This window comes from Ochotona curzoniae, unplaced genomic scaffold (assembly GCF_017591425.1).
Source record: "Ochotona curzoniae isolate NIBS_2020 unplaced genomic scaffold, NIBS_Ocur_1.0 scaffold_4505, whole genome shotgun sequence".
In the NCBI taxonomy this organism is placed as follows: Eukaryota; Metazoa; Chordata; class Mammalia; order Lagomorpha; family Ochotonidae; genus Ochotona; species Ochotona curzoniae.
Window position 1 is genome coordinate 51933864 of NW_024467118.1, and position 26960 is coordinate 51960823.

General features: G+C 44.9%; 1 protein-coding gene across 7 annotated transcripts in view; it reads left to right on the forward strand.

The window, feature by feature from the left end:
* MTUS1 (microtubule associated scaffold protein 1) overlaps window positions 1-26960 on the forward strand; it is a 93456-nt gene that overhangs the window by 39146 nt on the left and 27350 nt on the right. For 5 of the 7 annotated variants that reach the window (XM_040966178.1, XM_040966180.1, XM_040966179.1 and 2 more), the window contains one exon: window positions 17725-17939. In XM_040966178.1, coding sequence (XP_040822112.1) covers window positions 17725-17939 — 215 coding nt within the window. Of the gene's footprint in view, window positions 1-4960; window positions 5082-17724; window positions 17940-26711; window positions 26766-26960 lie in introns of those variants that run through there. The other 2 variants (XM_040966183.1, XM_040966184.1) reach the window with 2 other exon arrangements.

Consider the following 26960-nt stretch of genomic DNA (forward strand, 5'->3'; position numbering starts at 1 on the left):
ATTCCAGGCGGATTAGTTTTGGACTCAAAATCTAAGATAATGAGTATTACAAGTACAGACTTAAGCAGAAAAAGATCTGTATGACATCTAACATGTTAACAGAAGTTGAAGCCCGCTGTTTGTCAGAACCGTTAGAAACCAGTTCTGGTGAGCAAAGAACAGACCGAGTCAGCTTCAACAAATGCTCGAAGTAGAGTGCTTTCAAATCAGCGTGAAAAAGATAGTTCTGCAGTAGAAACTCGATGGACACCCTCCCCCAAGAAATCCGCAGGTCAAAGACAATCAAAATCCAGATGACAGGTTTTACAAAAACAAACATCAATCCCAGCATTCATGCTGAATCACAGAGGATTCCAAAAGTACAAAACAGTCTGGAGAAAGGAGAACAAATCTGGAGCCATGAGAATTCCTGCCTTCAGGTGCTGGGACAGAGCCCTGGTAGTTAAAACATCCTGTGGGACCAGCATAAAGGTGGACATACCTAGAAGACAGGACCTGGGCAGCGTGGGAGTAGATGCCCACACAGTCTGTGTGCAGGCCTCCTGCAGGGGTGCCACGCAGAATGGTAAGGGGACTCGCTTGGGTGAATGGTACTGGAAAAATCTATGAGCAGAAGAATGAAACTGGATCTTACACAAGAACCTATATGGAAATACTAAAATACAGGCCCCGAAATGATGACACTTCTGAAAGAAAGCCTGGAGGAGAGCTTCCTGATGCTAGTCCAGGTGCTGCTTGCTTGATGTGACACCCGAAGCACAAACAAAAGCAGAAATAAAATGGGATTTTCTTAAACCTAAAATCTTCTGTAGAGCCAAGGAAGCAGCCAATAGCTTGAAAAAGGTAGTCTGTGGCATGGGAGAAACATATTTGTAAACCTCATTTCTGGTAATGGATTACTTGCCAGAATTGACATCAGGTTCTTGCACACTGCCTGTTTTCCATTCTCAACAGCCAGGATGTGGGAATAACCAAAATGTCAGTTATTGGATGAAAGGACAAAGAAAATGTGATTTTCACATCCCTTGGGATGTATTTTTAAATCCTGCTGCATGCCACAGTGTGGGTGACCCTCGAGGGTGTTCTGTTAGGTGCAGTGAGCCTGACACAGGTCATCCCACCGACGTGCCACATCTGAAATAACTCAAAATCGTAGAAGCAGAGAGTAGTGGTTGTTGGGGATGGGAGGGCGGTTGCCAGGAAGTGGCAAGTTTGTTTTAAACAGGAGCAAAGTTTGTTAGGCAAGGTGAAGAGGTTCTAGAGTTTATTGTACAGCTCCATGCCTGTAGTTAACCATATGGCATACTGGTTGAGAAAGTAAATCTCAAGTTAAACTTCATGAGTTTTATATGTGTATGAATTTATACACCAAAAAAAAAAAAAGTGGGCACATAGAAAAGCCATGTGATGTGGAGGGCTAATAAGCATATAAGAAGTATTTCCCAACTGCTAATTCGTGTGATGTGCTGTGATTCAGACCTTGGGTGTTGGAGATGAGTAAGGATTGGGATGAGTAAAAGCTGTTATGTTGCAAAGTCATGATTTGATTGGTGAGAACATGGTAAAGACCAGCAAGGACAGCAGGGGGACAGGAAAGGTTGTGCATGCCGGAGGAGTGCTCGCCACAGTGATAAAGCTAAACGGTGCTGAGCATTCAGCCTATGGGTTTAAGATGTCCCACAGATCCCATAAGGGGCTTGTTGGCGTTTGACTCCTGGCCTGGCTCACGCACACCCTGGGAGGGTCATAGTGCCTCAGGTGCTTGTGTTTCTGCACCTGCCAGGGAGGCCTGGGTGATGTTCTGGCTCTCGACTTAAGCTGTGGCCCAGTCCCTGTGGCCGTAGGCATTTAAGGCATAAACCAGTGGGTGGTAGCCTTCTGTCTCCCTTCCTCGCTCCCACATTAATAAATACATTTCAAAAATCAAGTATTTAAAAATTATGCTCAAGGTAATTGCTTATGAAGCATCCCAAAGTGGAGTAGGATGGCCAGTAGAAAAACAAACGCGTCACTCAAAGCGTGTGCAATGGGACCGGTGTGGTGGAGCGGTGTGTTAAGCTGCCGCCTTCACTGCCGGCATCCCATAGCAGAGCACAGTTCAAGTCCCAGGTGCTCTGCTTCCATCCCAACTCTCTCTCTATGTGCTTGGGAAAGGAGCAGATGGACCAGGTGCCTGATCCGCCTTATACCCTTGAGGATTCTGGGCTCCTGACATAGGCCCGGCCAGCCCCAGCTGTTCTGGGAATGAACCAGTCGATGGAAGATAACTCAGTTTCTTTTTTTTCTCTGTCATTCTGTCTTTGTCTCATAGGAGGTTTCATAAGGGTCCCGGCAGGCGGTCCTCATATACACTGCTGAGTACATCTGTGGCCTGCAACAAAGCAGGCTGCCTAAGAATCCCATTGCTCAAATGGACTCTAGGAAGGCAACTGATTGACTTATTAGCTGCTTTTTGAGAATTGTTGAGATCTTCCATCTGCTGGTTCATTCTTCAAATGGCTGCAACAGCCGAAGCTGAGCTGAGTCAAAGCTGGGAGCTGCTTTTGGGTCTCCCACATGGGTGCAGGCTCCCGGGGACCTGAGCCATTCTCTGCTGCTTTCCGAGGCCTAAACCAGGGAGTTGGATTGGAAGTGTAACAACGGGGACTAGAACCAGCACCTTTAGGGTGTTCATACTGCAGGTGACGAATTAGCTTGTTGAGCCACTACACCAGCTTTTCCCAGTTTTTATCACTGTAAACTACTTTAGCAACAATAATTTGCTGACATTTTCCCCAGGTATCCTTGGTAGCCTTTCTGAAATTAAGTCCTTAAAAATAGAAAAGGCTGATTCCTCTCCTATCTTTAGGTTTTTATATTTAGTATGATTTCAGAAACTACAAATAGTTATCAAGTGATGAAAGCTGAACAAGAATCAGTTCTTGGAACCCATTATTTTCTCCTTACCCAGAAGTACATAGATTCTAAAAGTAGCTTTAAACTAACTGCTGTGATGTAGTCTGTCATTTAAATGAGTAAACAAATGGAAAGTGTGTGAGAGCGCCTGGAACACTAGATTAAAGTGTGTGTGGCTTAGCCATTCTAAGGCTGTCCTGCTTTTGTGCACTTGTGCCAGATGGCCACCAGGGGGCACACTCTGCATTGGAAAGAATGGAAACCCAACTTGATCAATTCCTAGACTTCTGTTTCTGGCCTGCTGGAATTCACTGTAAAAATTAGAACCCAATTCTCATTGTCGCTTTTTCTTTTTCTTCATAGTTTGTTGCTCTGCTGTTAGCAACATTTACTTATATATAGCAAGTACAGATTTTAATGAATGATTAATTGGTGACTAGATGCAAATTTCTTTTGGGTCACCCAGGCTGTAGGAGTTCCCTTTTAACAAGAATGATTTATAGTTTATTATGACTTAATATCCCTAAAAAACCCTTCTATACAGAGTGGTGGCATGTCTATTTTTAGTAATATCATTTGACTCTGGTTTGTCACTTTACTGTTGGGGATTCTGTTTTTCACAAGGTTTTGGGAGGTGGAGGAAGAAGTTAGATTTTTTTAATCTTCAGAGTCTTGGGTTAATGGTGTTAATAATAAGCCATCATTAAGCAAAAGGGCGGTGTGTAGACACGGTTTTCATCAGTTGTAATCCTTTGGTTATTGGTGCTTCTGTTGCCATAGGTGTGACGTGTCTAGCAGGTTCCTCATTTGTGAGTGAGCAAGCCATGTCTTATAACCGCGCTGGCCAGCTCACAGCATGGCTCACGCCGCAGCTGTGCACACAGAGAGGTGGTCTCTCTCATCTTTCTCTGTGCCAATGGGAGGATTTCCCAAAGAATCGCCCTTCTGTTACTTACACAGCAGCAGCTGGGCTATGCATGGTTACTAACCTCAGCGTTTCCTTCCAAGCTTTACTTCTTGGCATTGAGAAAAAAACTTGGCACACTGAGTTCAGGCTCCTCCTGTTCTAGGGGTATTGGTTAGGGCTAAGTGCGCGCATCACCAACCTTCATTTTCTTTTGGCCTTTATCCTTCACATTCTTGGGGGTGTGGCAGCCTCTTTGGAGGTAATTCTATACACCCCAGTAAAATATTGCTCAGAAACCGCTCCCAACCTGGGGAGTCCCCGTCCGAGGTCTCTTTCCAGGGTGTCCAGTGCTGTGTAAATGCAGGGTTCATGCACTCTAAGGGCACACACTCCTGTGTGTCAGACTCTTCCTGTGCCTGGGGGCAGAAATGGCCTTAACCTTCAATTGCTGGTTGCTAGCGAAGTCCTCAGGCCTCAAGTCCAGCTCGAAAACCTTTCATCATGCTGCAACATTTTAGAATCGAAATTACACTGAACATTGAGGGTGATAACATTTTGTATTTTGTTGCTGGAAGCACCGGTTTGGGTAGGTTTTGTACGTTTTCAAAAGTATCAGGTTTTAAAATGCACTTACAGGTGAAATATCTAGAAACCCAACAGACTCTTTGTGTCATTCGTGGAGGGGTGGGGGGTCAGTAGTTACAAAATCTCACTGTGGGACATATCTTACTTGGTTGAATGTGCTTTCCTTTTGGATGACTCGGTAAGCCTAGGAGTGGAAGCGGTTAATTGCCCTGCAGGCTCCGCCAAGCCCTCCCAGGATCTGTCACATTATTGGTGGTTATATAAAGCTCTTGAGACCACCCACTGTCTCCTCCCCTTTCCCATCCCTGCTGGAAACCATAACAACCCCAGAAGCATGTACAGTGTGATGTAATCCCAAGCTTGGCGGCTTCTGGGTTTGCTAAGAGGAGGTTTTATTCCAAGGGAGGACGTCGTCTTGGAAACATCTGGGCATCCACTGACTGCCCGAGGCAGGAGGCTCACCCCTGGGGCTTGCGCTGCTTGGTCCCCGAGGAGCGCCCTGTGGAGGAGGCAGCATGTGATGGTCCCGGGAAATTGTGGCAGCTGCGAGACCTTCCCACCTGTTCTGAAGACATGCTGTTGTCTCCCAAATTCTCCCTGTCCACCATTCACGTCCGGCTGACTGCCAAAGGACTGCTTCGAAACCTGCGCCTTCCCTCGGGGTTTAGGAAAAGCGCCGTTATCTTCCACTCAGGTTTGTCAGGTGTGGATCTATGTTTGGTGTGGCACAGGGGTCGGGGGTGGCATCCGGTTGAACGTGCAGGTGTTTTTCAGTGGCTTTGTAAGGCAGATGGATAACTGGGAAAATACAGCCGGCTTTAGTGAAAGACCCAGGCTGCCTTCACGAAACCCAGCAGTTTCCTCCAGCGTCTCGGCACACGGGCGTGTGGTGCTGTGGCCGTTTGCAGGCAGGTGCGTGCTGTGTTTGTGCAGTGCACGGCCGTTACCGTGGCATATCCTAAGTTCATTTCTTGGTCATCAGCCAGATTTGTGTAAATCACCACCTGTTAAATTCCGTGTTTGTCTCTGCTGCCTCTTGAACAGGGACAGGAGCGCCCGAGGGCAATGCTTCCCTTTCTCTGGGGAGAGGAGGTAAGAAGCCGGTGGTTCGGTCTTGTTTCACGGAGGTGATGCTGGGTTGTTTTCACCCGCCTAAAGATTTCTGTGTTCTCAGCACTTAGGAAATAAAGTGCCTTCTTGCTTGCCGGAGAGCTGATCCGGACCTGCATCCATAGCCACCTTTCCAGTCTTCAGGATGGAAATGTTTCTGATCATAGAACCCCCACTCCCAGGATGTTTATATTTGCCCCTGCTTTGCATTTCCTGGGCCCCTGCCGGACCCCAGGCAGCTGTAGTGACACCGACACCTACGTGCTGTGCTGTGGGGACGATTTGGTTGTCCTCAGTGCTTGCTCTCAGCGACAATGCTTATCATTCACAACCTGGGTGGAATAGCTGGGTTCCGTGCAGTAAAAGCCAGGCTTCTGCGACCTTCGGCTGTGGCCATCAGTTATGGGGTCACTAAGGTGATGATGCTCTGGCACTGAGTCCTCCTCTGTCTTGCTCGCCTTGGTCCCTGGGGGTTCTTATCAGCTGACTGTTGTGGTTTTCCTGGCATCTCACGGGGTGCCTGGCCCCTTTCTGCAGCCTTGCTTGCCTTGACCTGTCGTTGAGTTCTGCCTCTTTGCTGACAGCTAAGGATGCAGGAGATGAGCTAGGAGGTGGAGATGGCCATCCTCCCTGCCCCTCGTCCTGATGCTGTCGTTCCTCCCGCCTTAAAAAAAGCAAAGGCTGCTCTATTTTTGCAATGATTTGTAAGATCTCAAATAGCTCCACAGAGCTTTTACTTTGAACTAGGTGGTATTTTTAAATCGAATGATGAGCCGCACGCCCAAGAGAAGAGCATGGTGCAAAAGGTTGCCCATGGGAGCCAGTTTCTAACCGGGCCCCCGCCTTCCCAGCCTCCACGCCTCCCAGGGGAGGCAGCCGTGCTCCTGGCGGCTTGGCTGGCCTCGTGATCTTTTGCACAGTTACATACGGCCTCACATGTTATATCTTTTAAAGTTGCTATTTCATGGATTTTTCCATGATTTAATACACGCCTCTTGCATCCGTCTCGGTTCTGTTGTTGAACAAGGTGTGATTTATTTAGCCAATCTTCACTGGGTTGGTATTTTAGGTTGTTTATAATAGTCATTTTGTGAAATAGAGAGCTTTTGAAGGAGGTTTAAGCGAGAGACAGAAGGCTTGAAGTGCCAGGATTTAGTTAATAGTGATGTTTTAGGCACCTTGCGTCGTCTTTTACATAAAAATATTTTTTAAAATGCACTTGGAGCCATAAGGTTTAGCCCTAGTGAGGAGTCTAGGCTGCCTGGTTTTATGACCGGATGCCCGAGGCCTAGCTAAGTATATTCACTTGTGCCCAGAGCCACACAGTAGATGGCAGAGGTGGGGCTAGCCTGAGAGCTCTGTGGAGAATCCTTGGCTCACATTTTCCCAGCTGTGAATTTTGCTCTCATTCTATTATGCCCTGAGAGTAATGGTGATGGAAAGAGGTGGGTGTGTGTGTGGGGGGGGGTGAGGGAGAGAAGTATTTTAACACTTTGGAAAGAATACAGTTCCTCTCCAGCAAGCCCTGTTTGTGAGCTGGTGTGACTTTAAGAGATCCTCCAGTAAGATACATGCTGAAGCCGTGGCACTTGCTCTTATCTAAGTGCACTGTAAGCAGTGTTGGCGTCCTCAGGGAAGGATGCCTGGAGTGAGTCACAGCCTTGGTCCTGCAGGGATCCGCCTCAGTCACCTGCCCGTCCCAGGCCGTGGAGCTAAGGGCTGGGATCCGGTGAGCTCCCAGAGTCCCCTTAGCTCAAGGGATGTGAGTGTTTAAGTTCCGTCATGAGGGCACCCTGACTGTCTTGTTTTATCTGAGAAGTCCTTCTGACACAGACTCACCATCCTGACCTCCTAAATCCAGGTAATGCTCCCACCTTAACTGTTCATCTTCGTGACACCACTCCCTCGCTTATCTGTCCTTAAACCTCAGTGACCATTGGAACCATTACCCATTCTGCTGTGCTCATACCCACGCGGTTGCCAGCCACCGGGCCCCACCCTTGGGAAGCCCCGCTTGGTTCCACTCCTGCCACAACCTGGATTGAGGCATTATGAAGAGGAAGCATTTTAAATGGTTCTTACATGTAAAACCTGGCCGGTTTCATAGCAATATACACTGTGCATCAGGTATATTGTCACTCAGTGACACCCACTGTCAAAATGTGCTGTTGCATCCAGGCAAGAATGCGCTTGCTTTGTGTGCTGTTGCAAGATGTCAGATGTGGATTAAGACCTCGGGATGAGGGAGCAATCCTCTAGGAGATCGCAAAGTGTGCTTGCCTGCCCACCTGCAACAACACTCTTCCTTGCCAAGATAGAAGGCTCAGTCTGTTTATTACCTTTACCTGTCAGTTCCAATTGGATGAGTCAGAAGAGGGAAAAGAATGTCGTAAATAAAAGTGCCCCTGGCCACTTAAAAAAATTCAGCTTTTTCTTTTTTTAAGTAAGTAGGAAATGCCAGTGTTCATTGACTTGAACAGCACCACCAGAACTTCAACAAGTAAATGCAGTTAAACACACTAAGAGTTCTTCTGAATTGGTGACGATAAAAACTAACCACTGTAGCTGAAGGCAGCGATGTGGACAGATTACGCCTTCCAGAAGGGCAAGATGTTAGAAGATGTTCGTTGACTGAAGTAGCATCAAAGAGCGGCGACTCAATTGAGTGTGCAGTGAGAGGATGTTAATCCACTTGGCTAATTAAAGAAAAACTCATCTACTTAAGTTCTTATATCTGGTATTCACTGTTGAGACCGTCAAACTGCAAATAGCAGAAGGCTTAGCCAAGCCGCAGCTCCTCTATCCCATGTGAGAAGCCACAGATGTGCAGTCACTCAGTGGCTCAGCAGTGTCGGGATTGTGGTCTTGGCTGTCCCCTTGGCCCTTTCCTCGTGGCCACAGAGTGGCTGCTCCAGGAAGAAGGAAAAAGCAGAAAATGCATCCTGCCAAATCACTTAAGCTTATGGCCTGAGCCTCAGTGACACGGCACTTCTGCTGCAAGGGATGCTGGGAAGTCAAGCACCTGACTGTTAGCATGCAAACAAGCAGGTGTAAGGGAGTAGGGCCTGTTCTTGGTGCCCGCAATGGGGAAGGCCAGGTAGTCGTTACTCAGAGGCGGATGTTGGCTGCTTATTGTTGAGAGAAGTGTGTTCCTTCAGTTGAGTTGTGCAGTAAGCCTGGCTGTTTTCTTCTCTGCCCTGATATGAATGCTCTGTGGTGGTGATAATCTATTTTTTAGATATCCCAACCAAACTTTCAAGATGTTTTGTTTTGATACAAGTCTTGTTCTCTTAAATGGATTTGTGTTCTAAAATACAATGAGAAGGCATGTTCTTTTCTTCTTTTTAAGATTTCTTTTTATTGAAAAGCCAGATATACAGAGGAGGAAAGACAGAGAGGAAGATCTTCCATCCATGATTCACTCCCCAAGTGGCCGCAATGGCCGGAGCTGAGCCAGTCCAAAGCCAGGAGCCAGGAACTTCCTTCAGGACTCCAGTGTGGGTGCAGGAATCCAAGGCTTTGGGCCATTCTTGACTGCTTTCCAAGGCCACAGGCAGGGAGCTGGATGGGAAGTAAGGCCACTGGGATTAGAACTGATGCCAGTATGGGATCATGGCATGTTTAAAGACGAGGACTTCAGCCGCTAGTCCACCACACCGAACCCAGGAATGCATATTCTTAACGTTAGATGTGTCTTTTGACTTTTGTTAAAAAGAGCTTATTCACTTATGTGAAAGGTAGAGATAGAGGAAAGGGGAGAAAGAGCTTCTTCCCACTGGTTCACTCCCCAAGTGGCTGTCTTGACTGAATCTGGGCCAGGTTGAAGCTAGGAACGTCTTTTGCATATCCCGTGTGGGTGGCAGGGGTCCAAGGATTTGGGCCATCCTGTGCTGCTTTCCCAGGTGCAATAGCAGTGAGCTGGATTGGAAGTAGAGCAGCCAAACAGGCCTCAAATGGTGCCCTTGATGTCAGCACTCTAGGTGGTGTCTGTGCCACTGAGCCACAGCACTGGTTCCACATATTTAATAATTTATTAGTATCTGTTTGATGGACTTGGTATTCATGTACCACTAAGTGTCAGCAAATAAGCTTCCACTTATTTTTCTTTCATAAGGCAATATACAAAACTCACGGGAACTGTTTTTGAAAGTTTTGGTAGAATAATATATATTTAATTCGTATGTCACAATATGATTCAATTATTTTAAAGGTGCAAAAGGACAAGTTCAGGAACAATGTGGATGATGTTTCCTTCCAACAGGCCTTTGTTACCGTAGATGCTGATTCTTCTTTTCAACTCCTGTCAAAGCATCCTTGAGTCTTTTTCAGCTCTGGCCATATAAATAAAGATTTAGTATGAACTGATATTATGAATGGCATTAAGCCTCAAAATATTTTGTTGTAACTTGGTACCAACCTCCTGTGGCTATAGGCATCTTTTTTTTGGAAAGATTTATTTTATTGATTTGAAAGGCAGAGCAAAGGGAGAGAGGTGGAGAGACACTGTAGCCATATTGCTGCAACAGCTTTGCTCTGATGAGAAAGGCTGCCCTGTCATTGTTGCAAGCATTTTGCTTACTTGTGAGGGGCTCAGGTGCCTAACCAACTAGCACATTTCTCCCAGAGTGTATTTTTTAAGAACAATTATTTCTTTTTATTGGAAAGGCAGATATACAGAGAGAAGGAGAGGTAGAAAGACCTTCCATCTGCTGGTTCATTCCCCAAATGGCCAGAGCTGAGCTGATCCAAAGCCGGAAGCTTCTTCCCAATCTCCCACGCGGGTGCAGGGTCCCAAGGCTCTGGGCCATCCTTGGCTGTTTTCCCAGGCCACAAGCAGGAGCTGGATGGGAAGTGGGACTGCCAGGACATGAACCAGCACCTATATGGGATTCCTGAGGGGCTTGCAAGTAGGAAATTAGTCAATTGAGCCATCGTGTTGGGTCCTAAAGCATTCTATTTAAGAAAACACAGGAAGTATATTCATTTGTCATAGGTTATGTTTTGATAACTTTTTACATGTTAGTTGTTGAGATGACCAGCAATCTGCTGTCTGTGATTTCTGCTAGCTTAAGTTTTGTTACTGCACGCACTTGTGTTCTAATATGTCTGTTTTTGCCCAGAAGTGGAAAGTGCTCTATAAATGATGATTTGGAGTGAATTTGGAATGGGAAGCACAGTAGTGTTTACCCTCGGGAGACACAGGAAGGATGTGACAAGGTCCATAGAATAAATACTCACTGCTTGAGAACAGCGGAAATATTCCAGTTAGTTGAGTTTTGGTGGATACCAGGTCAATGCTAAACCCAGGATAGCATTTGTTACACTGCTCTGTTAGCTCTAAATTATGTTTGATGCTGAACATGTTTTACTAGTAAATGCACATTATTTGCTGGGTAGAAAGACAGAAGCTGTTGTTATAGATGGTGTTTTAGAATTTTTCTGAGGCGACCTTTTGGGTTGCTTAACAGATTATTATTTTTTAAATCACCACCATAATTTAGATAGCTCTGGGAAAACGAACCTTTGGATTTTTGACTTGGGTGGACTTCTGCTGCTCGCTGGTGGTCTGAGTTCAAGGCACCCTGCTTTCATGCGATCAGCGTTGTGAGAGTAATGTTGTTCTCTTATTTTCTGTCTGAATGAAATGTCAAAAGTTCACAGAAACAAAGAAGTAAAATATAAGTATATTTTGGGGTAAAGGTTTTTGAAATCCATGCAGTATTCTTACAATATCCATTTTATGAACTTTTTGAAGTCTCCCTGTATGCATAGATTTCAAAATCTTTCACTAAAAAAAAAAAAAAAACCTTGTATTTTAATTCCAGGAACTTTTTGCACTACCCTTGTATTGTAGATGCTCCTGCAGGCCAATATTCTGATTCATTTTTAATTTCTGTTTAAAAGCAGTTTATTTTTTGTAATACATGATAGTGAAGCATTTTTCACACACCTTGAGTGTGCAATGATTCAGCCATGCTCCTGTATTGTGAGTACTGTCATAAAAAGAACTTTGGTTGCAACATGACTGCAAGGACGAGGTCCACTGTGGGTACCAGTGGTTCACCAACCCCAGAGCATGGCCTGATGGGCAGTGTGGTGGCATCGCCTGCAAAGAGGGAGCAGGTTGTGGAGCAGTGGGCTGAATCACCGCCTGGGGCGGCTGAATCCCATGTCCATGTGTCTGCATGGAATCCTGGCAGTGCTGCTTGCGATCCGACTGCCTGTTGATGTGCATCCTGGGAGACAGCCAGTGCGAGTTCAGTACCTGGCTCCCTGCACCCACGTGCTAACCTGTGAGGAGTTCTTGGTTCTTGGAGTTGCCAGGCTCAGCCCTGGCTACCACGGGCACTTGAGGAATGTGACCACATATAAAGATCAAACTTTTTTCAAATAAATATAAATAAATACTTCCTAATAGCAAGAAGCGACAGTATGCAAAGCTCTAAAATAATAAGTCCAATAGAGGCAATACCTGCAAGAAGGCTCTTGTAGACGTTTTTCTTGTTTTGAAACTGGTTCCTAATAGTGGGACTGTCTTAAGTACCCTGTTCTGCCATGTGTTTATTGTAAAAGCATACCTCCATTTTGTGCGATATTAAGCAGATGTTTTTGTTTTTTTTTTTATTTGTTTTGGTACCTGACAGAATTGCAAAGTCAAAATGCTTGTTGAGAGCCAAGAATAAAGGTCCCTATGTAGCTGGTGATTAGCATTATAGGAAAAGAAACTTCATAATTTATGTAGTAATAACTGGGGAGGGGACCACCAGATTCAGTGGCTACTAGCAATCCCCAGCCAACATCTGGGAGTTAGGTGGATATTTATTTTGTTCTCCCCCTCTTCCAAGAAAAGACCTGGCTAAGTTGAAGTAAAAATTCAGATTTTTGACATAATTCTTATCCTTCATGACATTTTTCTTTATTACATATTTAGAGTGGAAATATTTCTATTCTTTAATGCTAATTTAAAATCTTCTCAGTAGTGATTTTTGTTGTGGTTGTGTAGTAGCTTCATGGTATATTTTCTTTGTTTCTCATTGCTGCCTTACTCCTGAAATGCCTGCAACAACCAGGGTTGGGCTGGGTTGGAGCTGGGAGTTCAACCCTGTCTTCCACATGGGTGTCAAGGACCCAACTACTTGAACCATTACAGAATGGATGTTAATGGGAAACTTGAATCGGAAGCAGAGTCCGAACTTGAACCCAAGAACTCAGTTATGGGATGTGGGTACCCCAAACCACGTACTAACCCACCTTCCCCCAAGTGCCCACATAAATGGTGTGTCTTTAAGGCCAGTTTGAAACACATCTCCAGAGCTAACATATTAAGATGTGCCTTTGGTTATTTTGAAAGCCATATGACAGAGAGGGGGCTACCTTCTTACATGACTTCTGAATGCAGTGATATTTTAATTAAGTGTTCTTTGTAGTTAGTAATATATTTTAAATTCATGAAAATTAGCTCTTAATTTTTGTTGTTCTGTTTTGTCAACTATGTAAATAAGATTCAACAACAGGTTTGGATTTTTCTTCCTAAGGAAAAGTTTTAAAACATTATATTATAAACCCCAAACAAAAAATATTGCTTCTATTTTCTAATCTGCTTTTAAAATGGAACAAAAAGTACAGGGCCCTTTTGCATATGCTGCAAGTCATTGTAGTAAATCCTATGGCTACAGAAATGTAAAATTTTAAATGTTGGAGTGCTGGACTGCCCCCTCTCCACACGGGGTTGGCTTAGCTTATCTCAGAGCTCTAAAGGCTATGCCTGAGCCTGAAATGGTTCATAGTAAGTAAATGTCATGTTGTCTTACAAAAACATTATATGTGTCCCAGTTATGATTCCTGTTGGTTATTTCAAACAAATGATACAGGAAACACAAGAAAGCTTTATGTCAGCTAATTATTGACAGTAATCATGATCCTATAAGTATCTTGGTGAGATTGCGCAGGTTACCATGGCATTGTTGTCAACATGGCTACTATTGGAAAGCGTGTGTGTGTGTGTGTATGAGAGAGAGAGATCTCATATGTTAGGGGCAGTGTTGCAAACAGTGGGAAATAGCTGACCATTGAAGAGATTAGATTTGAGACGCAGGTGACTATAGAATAGTTTATTGGAGAGTTAGGAGCAGAGTATGGCGGCCAGTGTTGCAGAGTAGTGGATAAAGTTGCAGCCTGCAACACTCGCATCCCATCTGGCTGCCAGCTCATGTCCTGGCTGCTCCACTTCTGATCCACTTTTCCCTGCTAATGCTCCTGGGAAAAGCAGCATAGGATGGTACAAGTACTTGGATTCTGAACCCACGTGGGAGATCTGGATGAAGCTCCTGGCTTTGGCCTGGTCTAGCCCTGGCTGTCATGGCCATCTTGGGAGTGAACCAGCAGATGGAATGTCTTTCTTGTGTGCAATTTCTATCTCCCTATAACCTTTAAGGGAATAAATAGATCATTTTTAAAAGGTGGAATGTTAGACAATGCCCTAATGGTTTCCTCTACACACCTTCCATCAACTTGCCCTGACCACTAGCCCCCTACACTTGCCTACTTATCTGTATGCCATTTACTTCCTGTCTGCAAACCGATGGCTCATCCCGGCCACCTCTTGATCAGCATGGCTCTGCAGTCCTGTTCAGTCTGCGGATACATTCTCTTCCGGGCCTGTTCACATGGCACCTGACCTCATAGTGGCCTTTGCTGGGCCACTCTGCAGGCTTCTCTGCTTCTTCTTTTGCCCTCTGAGACATCTTTCTTTTCTGGTCCCCAAGTCCCTGCCTAGCACACCTGCTTGTACCCAATTTATTTCTGCCTTCTCTCTCAGTGCATTACAATGCCTGGGCATTGGGAGCTTTGTGCCCCTGTGCTAATGTATTGGCTGGTTTTGCCTGCCTGGAATGCCTTGAATCAGCTTACCTGTCTGATAAATGGGCAGGCATCCATCCAAACTGTTCTGGGGACTTTGTCCTAGCTGCCTTTGGACTAGGTGTTTCTTTGCCTATCTTCCCATCACAGTGATAGAAAAATTTCACATCATATTGCCCTTGTTGCCAGTGGATTTCTGGCTCTGCTGTATGACAGTTGCCTGAGAACAAGGATTAGTTTGTTAGGAAAACCTCCCATGGACATTTGTGGAATGGGCAGTTGTCATTTGGGCCATTATTTCACATCTGGTTAGTCTTTTATTAGCAAACATGTTTCCCTCTTGGGGGTTTTCCTGCCAGCAGGCCCCCGAAACCACCAAGGGGGTGAGGCGACAGTGTTCTTCATCAGCAAGAATGACAAGAGACAGTGTGATCAAGCAAGCTTCTATAGACTAACGGCACTGTAGTTGGCTAGAAGGTGTGTCTGTCTCTAGATCCTCCAACCATGTCATAGGACATGGACAACACTCAAGGCTGGCAGTTAGGCTCTGGGTCATGCATACCAGCTAGCAGGCAGAGATCCGGGGGCGGGGGGGCAATCTCCTACACATCCCAATAATTCCTGTTTTTGTGATTGCTTCATTTTGGGGAATACAACAGGATAAACACCCATCATCAGCTGCTGAAGCAATGCTGACTTCCAGAACTTGACATAGGTGTCCTATTAAGGCTTTTAGTTACATGGGTTTAAATTAAAGCCAAGAGAAGGGAATGGGCTGTCTGTCCAAAGTGCTGGTGCATGTGCAGAGCCCCTCATCAACTTCTGAGTCTGTCAGTTACATTTCATTACCCCCAAAGTGTTATTCTCAGTGTCATGTAATGGGAAGCACATGTCACCCGGTGACTCACCTTCATACAGCAGATGATGAGAGTCAGACAGGGAGAGGTGATGGTAGGAAGCCTGTCAGCAGAGACCCTTGGTGTGCCTGCACATCCCTGTGCACTACTACACTCTGTGCCTTCCTCGCAAGGCGCCGGGGCAGAGGTACCTGCTCAGGGTAATGCCATCACGGTAGACTGAAGAACAAATTGGTGATGGAATGAATAAGCCAATGAGTGGACACAAAACTAGGCGATGGTAGTTACTATACTCTAGGCTTAGGTTTGTATTTTGTAGTATCCAAGGCAACCTCTTAGTTCTTTTCTCGCCCTTGTTTTTAATCATCTAGAAAACTCGCAGACTCAGCCAGTTTATGATTTGTTTGGCTTTAGGGTGGGTGTGTTCTGAGCCACAAATATGTGTTCATAGTAGTTAGTCTGTTTTTAATTGTGAGATCTTTCTCTCCAAAATTGATTAAGTGCTGGTAAGTCTTTCCCTCAAACATCGGCTATTATCAATATCCCATATGAGTGTCTGGGTTCAAGTCCCTGCCCTGCTAAATTCAGTTTCCTGGAAGGGAGTAGTTATGCCTCGGGCAGTTTGGTCCCTGTAGCCCAGGTTGGAGAACTAGATTGGGTTCTGGGCTCCTGCCTTTGGCCTGGCCAGGCCTTGGCCAAAGGATGTTGCAGGCATTTGCAGAGTAAACCAGTAGATAAGCTGTAGCTCATTTTCTCTCTCTCTCTCTCTCTCCCCCTCTCCCGCCTTTCCAAGAACAAAACAAAATTTGCATGGTTTTTAAGATGAGCATATATATGCCCGAGTGACTTGAGTTGGAAACTGGGGCCTGTACCTCTTGACCCAAGTACTTTATAAAAAACAGCAAAGATGAAGAGTGTGATGCAGGGAGCGAGCTTCTCTGGATCAGGAGCCCTTTGTCTGTGATGGAGCTTTCAGTTTCATTCACCTGAATCACAGGAAGCTTAGAACACGAGTGATAGCAAAAAGGATCTTCTTGAGATCTTCCATCTGGGTAGAATTAGCATTTCATTGACAGGTGTTGGATTAAATTGGTGCATTGACCTCAGAGGATGTCCTGTTAATGGGTTTAGTAAATCAAACATTTTATGCTTCTAAATACAAGCTGCATTATCAAAACAATGGGGTTCTGCAGGAGGGAAGGATGATTTACTCATGGTTTGCCTCTTCAGTGTAAGTAAGGAGCTCTCCAGGCTTGGAGAAGACCCACACTTTATCCACACTATGTAGCAGGCTTAGGGCTTTGAACATCACTGTGGAGTTTTGCATCCTGGTCTTCAGCTGGGCCAGAAATGAGGGAGAGAATGTGCAAACTGGGCCATTGCTTTGTGGTACAGTTTTGTCCCGAGGGAGCATGGGATATGGAGCAGAAGATTGAAATCATGGCATGCTTTTCCAGTCCCGGGTGGAGGGCAAAACATATGCTCCCCGATGAAGATGGAAGACGCGTGGGAGGGAGTGTGTGTGTCTTCCCCTCTGAACTGTAACTACTGTGGAAGGTGGGCTGACAAAGCCGGCCATCACTGAGGTGCCTGTCAGAACAGGGAAGTGATTTTAAGTTTGTCTTTTTTTTTTTTTTCTCCCTCTTTTAGATTTAGAATTGTTCTGATTATTTGGCCTGTTTATTTCAAGCACTGTAGCAGTTTCCTGTTTTTCTAATTCTGTTGGACATTTAAAGTGACTGAAACATTGGAACGGTTCCAAAACTGAGCCATTTTTTCCCCCACTTAAAATAGAGTAATTCCCTGGGCATAGGAAGTGAATAACTACTGAGCACAGCGTTTTAGATGGATTTAGGGTATTAGCATTTGCTTTTTCAAAATATTGAAGTCATTAGGACTCTTGAGGGAACCTTGTGTTTGACAGAAAATGGGAGAGTGTAGTCAGAGGGACAGTATGTGTAACAATGGACTTAGAGATGAGGGGACAACGTGGGCGGGATTTCAGTGCTCGTGCTGGTCTACGAGTAGTCAGAAATGCGTTGTATGCAGTCTAGTCTTTGAAATGTTCAGGGGGCAGCAGGAAACCCACTAAGGGTACAGGGGAGGGAAAGGCATTTAACATCAGGTTGCATGCATGCTCTCTGTCTGCATACACAATGGGAACAGCCAGGTTGCTGGTCACAGTCCGGTTTCTCTATCAAGTTAACATGGGAAGTTCAAAGTTATAAATCGACATCACTTTGCACATCTTTCCCATTTCTGGGTTGCTAAGTCCGTCTGCTTCATGTTCATGATTCTCAGCTCCACATCCTTTTTTGAGTCAGAACTAAAGCTGTGGTGCATGGATAGATTCCAAGCATACAGGTTTTTCGTTAATTCCTGTCCTCATTCATATGTGATCCGTATGTAAACATGACATGACTTGAGTTTCTTCAGTTTTAGAACCCATGCGGTGGCGAGGATAAAAATTAACATCGCCTATCTTGTTGCCTATTTTGATTCTTCTTGCAGTTGAAAAGAGCAGGCAAAAAAACTCCCGGAGTTTATGCATCCAGACACAGACATCTCCAGATGTGCTTTCCTCTGAAAGAACACTCGAATTGGCACAATATAAAACAAAATGCGAAAACCAAAGTGGATTGATCCTGCAGCTCAGGCAGCTTCTGTCCCGAGGCAATGTCAAGTTGGAAGCCCTGACGGTTGTGATCCAGCACTTCCTGTCTGAGGTAAGGCCCTGCACTTTCTCATTATCTCTTGCATAGTTGAGGGGTAGGGAGACCTGGCAGGAGGGGTGGGACAGGGCTCCACTGTTGTCTTGTCAAGATTTTCAAATCATTGAGAAGATCAGGTATATTCATCCAGTTAACATTTGTCAACTCTATACTGGAGTTGGTCGCTAGAAACATTTACTTCATGAAGCTAGTGTTACTATGTGGGGAGGTGTTAGAACTGAGGAATCAGCTTACCACGGATGGGAAAGTTCTGAAGAGTGGGCATTTAGCCACGAAAATGGCCTGTGTCCCATATGAGAGCGTGTGCATTTTATGCCTGACTCTGACTCCGGCTCCCTGATCCCACGTTCCTGTTAACGCGGACCCTGGGAAGCAGCTACGATGACTCAGGAAATCGGAGTCTGCCCTCTGCATGGGAAACCAGGATTGATCCCATAGCTCCCGGCTTGCAGACTGTTAGGGGCACTTGGGGCGATGAACCAGTAATCAGGAGTTCTTTTTGCCTGCTTGTCTCTATTCCTCTTCTCTCTGGCTCTCAAATGAATACAGTGAACTTGGGTGGTGGGGGAGAACTGCACCTGTAGGCAGTTTTGTCATTCTCTGAACTCAGTACAGCAACTGTTGACATAGAATTCATATTATACCAGGTGTTGCATGTAATCATATGTCATTGCATGTGAGAGCCTGCAGCGTCCTCAGATCTTGGTGTTTGCAGGTGTCCTGCCGTCCTGCACCCTTAGGGACAGCTCTACTTCCTTTTCTCCCCTGCGTCTCTTGATTGGATGCCAGCACCAAAAAGATAATTGGCTATTGTGCTTCTCTAAACTTCCAAACCTATGTTTGCATTAACATATTTTTTCCACCTGAATTTTTATCTAAGTATATGTTGCTGTCCGTGTAACATTCAATTTAGGACTTTGAAAAATGAGGTTGATTGTATTTATGACTCATCGGACACCTCAATGCTAACTCCAGAATGTTCTCTGGAGATGATTCAGAATTTGCATTCATTCCTCAAGTTGTCATTGGCGCAACAAAACCAAAACACAATCTGGTGGTTTCCTCAGCTTTCCCTGGTAGTTCCCAGGGATGTTAATTCAAGAACTAGTTAAAATTCATTGAGAAAAATAAGTGTTCATGAGCATATGTCACTGACGTAGTGACAAACTGTGTTGTCTTGGGAAATCTGCTATGAGACTATAACTGGATTGCCTCCGATTTTATTTTTTACTTTATTTGTGAGACCGAGCTCCCAGTCATTGATTTACTCCCCAGATGTCCTGAACAGCCCAGGCTGGGCAGGGGCTGAAGCTGGGAGCAGGGAGCACAGTCCTGCTCTCCCGCATGGCGGACAGGAATCCAGTTATGTAAGCCATGGCCCCTGCCTCCCACGGTCTGCGGCCGGAGGGCTGAAGTCAAAGCCCTGGCCAGGATTTAAACCCAGGCTCTGGGAGGATGGGGGTTGTCATAAGTATTAGGTTAAATATCTTCCTCTTGATAGTTGTTAAAGTGCAGTTTAAAAGATAGCATACATGGCATCTGGAGAGAGGAAAACCTTGTTCTGTAGTTCAATTCAGCAAATGTATGACTTCATACTGAGGCCACTGCACCACAGCTGCCTGTTTAGGCAGGGCAGACAGAGGTAACCAAGTCTTTATTATTATTATTATTACATTGCATTATATGACACCGTTTTTTAGGCACTTGATTTCCCCTCCCCCTCCCCCCATGGGTAACCAAGTCTTGGGTCTGTGACTTTGGGGGACTAACAGACTGGAGATTGTCCATGTGTGATGGATGGGGTGTGTGTGTCAGTGTCACGGAGAGTGAATGGAAATTGGAGGGTAAAATGAGTAAGTTGTTGGGTACTGTTTCTCTTCAATAGGTGAAAAAGAAGCTCTAGAGTTGGTTTATGGAAGCATGTAAGCTAAATTAGAAACCATGTAATATATTAATGTGGTGAACAGTTAGGTTTTCTGATTAGAGATTGATCAACTCCTGTTTTATTGTCTCCAGACTCAAGGCCCCATCTTTAGTGATGTTCCTTTCCCCCTGGAATCACAGAGCCCCATGCACCCTTAGCCCCAGGGTCTCTCCCTTCCAGCCTGTCTCTGCCATCCCTACTAGTATCATCTTCTTTCAGACCCTGGATACATGCCCACTAGATTGCTAAAGCTGCTTCTTAAGCTGCTGTAGGTTTACTTTCTGTTCTCTGTATCCCTCCCATGCCTTGCTAACAGCTCTGTTTTTACCAAGACTTTGCAGCTGCTGATTCAGTCTTCTGTTGGTTTCCGCTGTCTACAGCTGCACTGTCTAGTACAGTAGCCACCGGTTTATGGCCCTTGTGCAAACACAAATGCAATCAGGCTGAATTCAGGTGTATGGCAAGTGTATAACACTTGAATCTGAAAAACTTAGAATCAAAGAGAAGTATAAAATGTCTCAATATTTTCATTAAGTATATTGTTTTTTTTTAAAGATTTTTATTGCAAAGTCAGATATATATATATATATATATCTTATATATATATATCTTATATCTTATATATATCTTATATATATATCTTATATATATCTTATATATATATCTTATATATATCTTATATATATATCTTATATATATCTTATATATATATCTTATATATATATATATCTTATATATATCTTATATATATATAAGAGAGAGAGAGAGAGAAGGGGAGAAAGAGAGGAGAGACAGAGAAATATCTTCCGTCTGATGATTCACTCCCCAAGTGACCACAATGGCCAGTGCTACACCGATCCAAAGCCAGGAACCTGTAGCCTCCTCCAGGTCTCCCACACGGGTGCAGGGTCCCAAGGTTTTGGGCCGTTCTCAACCGCTTTCCCAGGCCATAAGCAGGGAGCTGGATTGGGAAGCAGGGAGCTGGATGGGAAGTGGGGCTGCCAGGATTAGAACTGGTGCCCATATGGGATCTTGGCCTGTTCAAGGCAAGGACTTTTAGCCACTAGGCCAATGTGCTGGGCCCCTAGAGTTCTTTTTTAAGCTTTTAAACATATGGCTACTGGGAAATTGAAGTTTACATTCACAACTTACATTATGAATTGAGTATCCGTAGCCTAAAAATGCAGCATCTGAAATGTTCCAAAAGCCAAAACCTCTTCAGCATGAGCATGAGGGTGCAGTGGGAAAGACCACACGTGTAAATTTGTTGCATGTGCAAACATACTAAAAATTATTGCTTAAATCATCTTCAGGCTAGGAGCAAAAGGTATGTTGGAAACATACATGAATTTTCTTGTTTAGAATTGAGTTTCAAAGATTCCAGCTCTGGAAAAAATGTAAAAGCCCAGAACTCCTCTGGTCTCCAGCAGTAGATGCGTTGTCTCGTGTTCATTTTTGCAATGGTTTGTAACTGGAATCATCAGGGTCTCTGAATCATCGCCAACTGCTCTTCGTAGTGTTTCTCTGGGTCCCAGGTGTTCACTTGTATGTTTGCGAGATGGAGGAGAAGAATTTGTTGTTGATTAAATACCAGGAATTCTTATTTATCCCAGTAAATCCTCACCAAAACCACAGTGAATTGGAGTTCACCAATGCAAACATTGAAGCAGCCTGTTACTAAGTGACTTGGCCACCATTAGCCAGCTAGCAAGTGCAGGACCAGGACTTAAGCCCAGGACACTGTGAACTCGGTTTCCCGTGAACCTCCTATAGCTTTTATTCTTTGTTCAGATACTGTGACCGTCCCTCTACGATGTCTGATCAGATGTCTGAGTACAGCATCGCATCGCTGCCCTGCACAACCATCCAAGGAAAAAGGCAAACTAAGGCTGTCGGCCTTCCTGTGCCCCTCAAGAGCAGAGACCCAGAAACGGCATCTGATGAAAGCCTGAGGTCTCTTCTTCATGCAGTGTCCATTACTCTCCTAAGTGCTCCTGAGGCACAAGCATTGCTTGCTACATGCAGTCCCCTGCCCAACTTCCCCCTGTAGCACCTGACCCCTCCACTTAAGCCAAATGCTGTGACAGGTACTCAGTGCAGAAGATGCAGATCCAACACTAGCAGAAAAAAAATCATCAAGTTGGATGTACTAAGAGTTGGTGTGTTAGTCCACATCATGGCAAACCCAGAGTGAATTTCAGGGATATTGTCACTGCACGTGAAAGTTGCCTTATACCTAAATTTAGATCCTAATACATATGTAATTGCGGCCCACTGACTAGAGCTCAAAAACTCCCTCTTTAATGAAGACTTTCCTGAGCCTTCCAGCTCCAAGTTCTGTCCACCTTCTGATTCCCGGGGTGATTACTCCGATACTTTCATTCTCTTCTCTGTATTGTAGGTGTCCACTTAGCTCCTTAGGTTAGGGGGCTCCGTGAGAGCAGGATCTGCAGCGGGTTCTTCCGATGCCACCGCAGCACACCTGCAGGGACAAGTGACTGGAGAAGGTGGACTCCCCGTATAAAATGAACATAAAGCCTTGTGTCAATGTTCTTTGTTCTTCCTGTCTCTATTTTATAATCAGCAAATATTTAGTGATTGCCTAATGTGTACAGGATACTAATGTGAAACAGTTGGAAAGGAAAGATGTAACCAGGGGAAGAGTGAAGCATTAAATACCTTTAACTCTTTAGGATTCCCATAGGTGTTATAACAGTATGTGTATTCACAGACACATTGCATGTTGTGTGTGTGAGATTTATTGTTGGGAATGCAGAATTACAGAAAGAGGGAGAGATCTTCCATCCACTAGTTCAATCTCTGAATGCCTGTTTCGGTCAGGGCTGGGCTAGATCAAAGCAAGAAACGAAGAATTTCGTCCAGGTCTCCCACATGGATACAAGAGTCCAAGCACTCGAACCATGATCTGCTTTTTTTTTTTTTTTTTAAGATTTTTAAATTTTTATTGGAAAGGTGGATATACAGAGAGGAGGCGAGACAGAGAGGAAGATCTTCCGTCCAATGGTTCACTCCCCAAGTGGTTGCAACGGCTGGAGCTGAGCCAATCCAAAGTCAGGAGCCAGGAGTTCTGGGTTTCCCACGTGGGTGCAGAGTCCCAAGGCTTTGGGCCGTCTTTGACTGCTTTCCCAGGCCACAAGCAGGGAGCTGGATGGGAAGCAGGGCTGTCGGGATTAGAACTGGCGCCCATATGGGATCCCGGGCATGCAAGGTGAGGACTTTAACCACCAGGCTATCGCACCGGGCCCATGATCTGTTTTTGTAGGCACATTAACAGGGACTTGGTTCAAAAGTGGAAAAGTTGGACCCAGCACAGTATACTGCCTAGCAGCTAAAGTCTTCACCTTGAACGTGCCAGGATCCAATATGGGTGCTGGATCTAATCCTGGCAGCTCCTCTTCCCAATCCAGCTCCCTGCTTGTGGCCTGGGAAAGCAGTCAAGGGTGGCCCAAAGCCTTGGGACCCTGTACCTGCATGGGAGACCCAGAGGAGGCTACAGGTTCCTGGCTTTGGATTGATGTAGCACTGGCCATTGTGGTCACTTGGAGTGAATCATCAGATGATCTTCCTCTCTCTCTCCCTCTTTCTCTCTCTCCCCTCTTCTCTGTATATCTGACTTTCCAATAAAAATAAATAAATCTTTAAAAAAAAATCAAGTAGTCAGGATCCAGACCGGTGCTCATATGAGATGCTGGCATTGCAGGCAGCTGTTTAACCCACTGTGCCTTAATGTCAGCCCTGAATACATACATTATTATATATATACACACACACACACACATAGATATGCACACGCATGAGTGCGTATTTTTTAACATTTCTTTATTTTTATTGGAAATGCAGATTTTTACATAAAAAGATCTTCCATCCATTGGTTCACTCACCAAGTGAGGACAGAGCTGAGCCCACCTAAAGCCAGGAGCCAGGAGCCAGGAGCCTCCTCTGGATCTCCCATGTGGATTCAGGGTCCCAGGACTTTGAGCCATCCTCAACTGTTTCCCCAGGCCACAAGCAGGTTGCTAGATGGGAAGTAGAGCAGCCAAGACATGAACATGTGCCCATATAGGATCCTGGTAGATGCAAGGTGAGGATTTTAGGCACTAAGCTACCACACCAGGCCCATGAATGTATCTTTCTTGTCAAAATTTTCCAAATGGTTTTGAATGATTAGATTATAGGGGAAATATGACTATATAAGGGATTCTGGATTTATCACTTACCCTTTTGCTGCAAGTGTATGTAATAGCTGCAGCTTTTCCACTTTGGTCACCTCTTTCATTACATAGCAGAAGATCCAGTGAATGTCTGAAGCATGTAGACATCGACTCCACACTTGCTGTTTAGGGACATGCCTATGTCAGTCTCAGTTTGTTCTAACTCTTGATTTGTGATGCCACAGTCAGTTCTCTACCCACACAGCCGAAGTGAACAGCGGTGTCGGTGGTGGTGGTCCCTGAGCCTACGCAAAAGGCCGACAGGTGGATGTCCAAAGAGGACCCAGCTCCCTGCCTCCCATCCTCCAATGCATCCTTCTGAGTCCTCCAGATTTTTTTGGTTTTCTTTCTTTCTTTTTTTTTTTGCAAGTGTAATGTAATCCTAAGTTGCACCTAAACAAAGGTGAATGTTAAATGCCAGTAGGCATTTACTGAAAGTAAAATTGTCTCAGAACAACAGCTACAACAAAAGCATTCACACTGAAAAAAATGCCCCCACGTGGGTGGTTGGGCAGGAGAGCAGGCGTGCACACGTCTGAGCCGACTGACAGGGCTCTGTGCTGCTCCTTCCCTGTCCTGAGGATGCTCTGCAGGAGCTAGGAAAACCCAGGCGGCTGATGGGATGACAGCCAGCCAGTAAGTGCCCTCGTCCCAGGGACTTCTAATTAAATTATGGTGAATCCAATTTCCCTGGAGCACTCCATATATTTAATGCATGAGCATTAATGCATCTTTCTATCCAGAATCCCACCTTTGTGCTTTCATATTGTGAGGCTTTCTGCATGTTACAGTGCAAAGAGGAACAAATGAATGTGATATCTATAAAGAGTGTCTTCTAGGATAGAAATGTTGAGCCAGGGTAAGCTGAATGAAAAGAATCAGTGAATCAGTGTCTAGGTGATCATCACTAAGTAAATGCTAAGTGTATTGGAAGGGCAGGCTACCAGGGACAGTTGACAGAAGCTCGCACTTAGTGTGTGTCTATGTGCACGTGTTGGGCATTTTTGAAGAACCCTCTTATTATAAAGGGTACATTTGTCCTATTTAAAAAAAAATTAAAAGATTTTATTTCTTTGAAAATCAGGAGAAACAGCAAGAGAGAGAGACAGACCTTCCTTCTGCTGGTTCATTCCCTAAGTGGCCTAAGCAGCTGGAGCTGGGCTTGCCTGAAGCCGGAAGCTTCTCCTGGATCTCCCACATGGGTCCAGGAGCCCAGTTATTCGGCCCTCCCCTGTTACTCTCCCAGTTACACTAGCAAGGAGTTATATTGGAAGTGAAGTAACCAGAACATGAATTGGTACTTATATGAAATGCTGGCACTGCAGACAGAAGCTTAGCTTACTGTGCCATGGAGCCAGCCCTGGGAAGGGAACTTTAAGCAAGTTCACTGTTGGGTTTCAGTGTCAAATGTAGGTGTCTAAAGAATCATCTCCTGGTTTCCTTGTCACTTTAGGAATGCAGTCTACTAATACTTACTTGAACTAGATGACTAAACAAACTAAAGCTTACATTCATGAAATTAAGAAAATTATGCTATATTTGTACTTTTTTCCCCATTATACAGGCTGATTTTCCCCCAAAAACTCATCTTTCTTGAAAAAACTAATTATCCAAGTTTTTTGTGCACCCATTAATTTTTAAAACTTAAACTGATTATGATTTCAGAACATGGTGAGACTATGAATTTAAATTCCAAGCTTTTAGGGATAACATGGAGACCAAAATCTACTCCATGGAAAAAAAGTATTTCTTGAATTCCAGTCATGGTTAAGAGTCCACAAAACAGTGCTAATATTTAGAATGAACTTTGTTGGCTTAGTAAAGCAAGTATAAAGTGCAAGTTGTAAAATATACAAGGTTCTGTAAAGTGTGTCTGGAAAATGGAATTTAAAAGTCCCCCCTTTTTTGCGGGTGCAACACATTTTAAGATTCAGTGCATTTTTTTTTTCATAATGTATCTTTTCTACAGACTTTTTAAAGACCCTTGATGTGATCCTGACCAAATCTCGCATCATCACTTCAGAGTTTCGAAACCTCTGATGGGTAGTGTTGTAAGCATTCAAATTCAATTTGGAGGGAAATATCATTCATTTCACAGCACACACCCCCTCTCACTGCCCTTCACCTAGTTCATAACCTCATTTAGTCTATGGGTTTTAAAGAGCAAGTTTCCCTTTTCTATTAGTAAGCATGATCATCCACTGACCTCAATTAGCAGAGTAAAAAGGCTCACAAATCTAAAAATAACGCCATCATCCATGCTGAGAGGGTCCCGTTTTTCCTCCCACCATACCAGCTGATACTTAAGTAAGTGGCCATCGATCAGGCTAATGTCTGGCTCTCATTTTTCACAAATGAAGGTCTGTGGCTTTAAGTAATCACAGGCTGCCTGTGCCAAAGGCAGAAGCTGCAGTCTCAGCTTCTGTAGGGAGAGCCGAGTCTAAGGCTTACGGTAACCTGCAGGACGGGCAGGGCGGCTGCCCGAGGGCCAATGGCGCGCCTCCTGGTAAAGCTTTGAATGTCGACAGAGCCACTGGTGGGTGGTGCAGCCACCTGTGCACTTCTTGGACGGTGCAGGGGGTGGGGGGAGTTGGAGACAGAAGCTGGAAAATGGGCTGCTCCGGCAGCAAAATGTGCCTGTATTCTCCATGTGCAGCAACCAGGGTAATGAGTATTTGCTTCTAAGTGCTTTGCGGGAAGGATATTCAGGTTGTCTGGAATCAGTGGGGGGGAGGGGGGAGGAGGCGTCGGGAATGACAAGCGACTTATGCCCGCAAAGGCTGAGTCTCATGATCTCCAGGCTACTCGGATCACGATGGGCTGGGGGATCGGAGCCGGGGATCCTGGCCAGAGCATTTC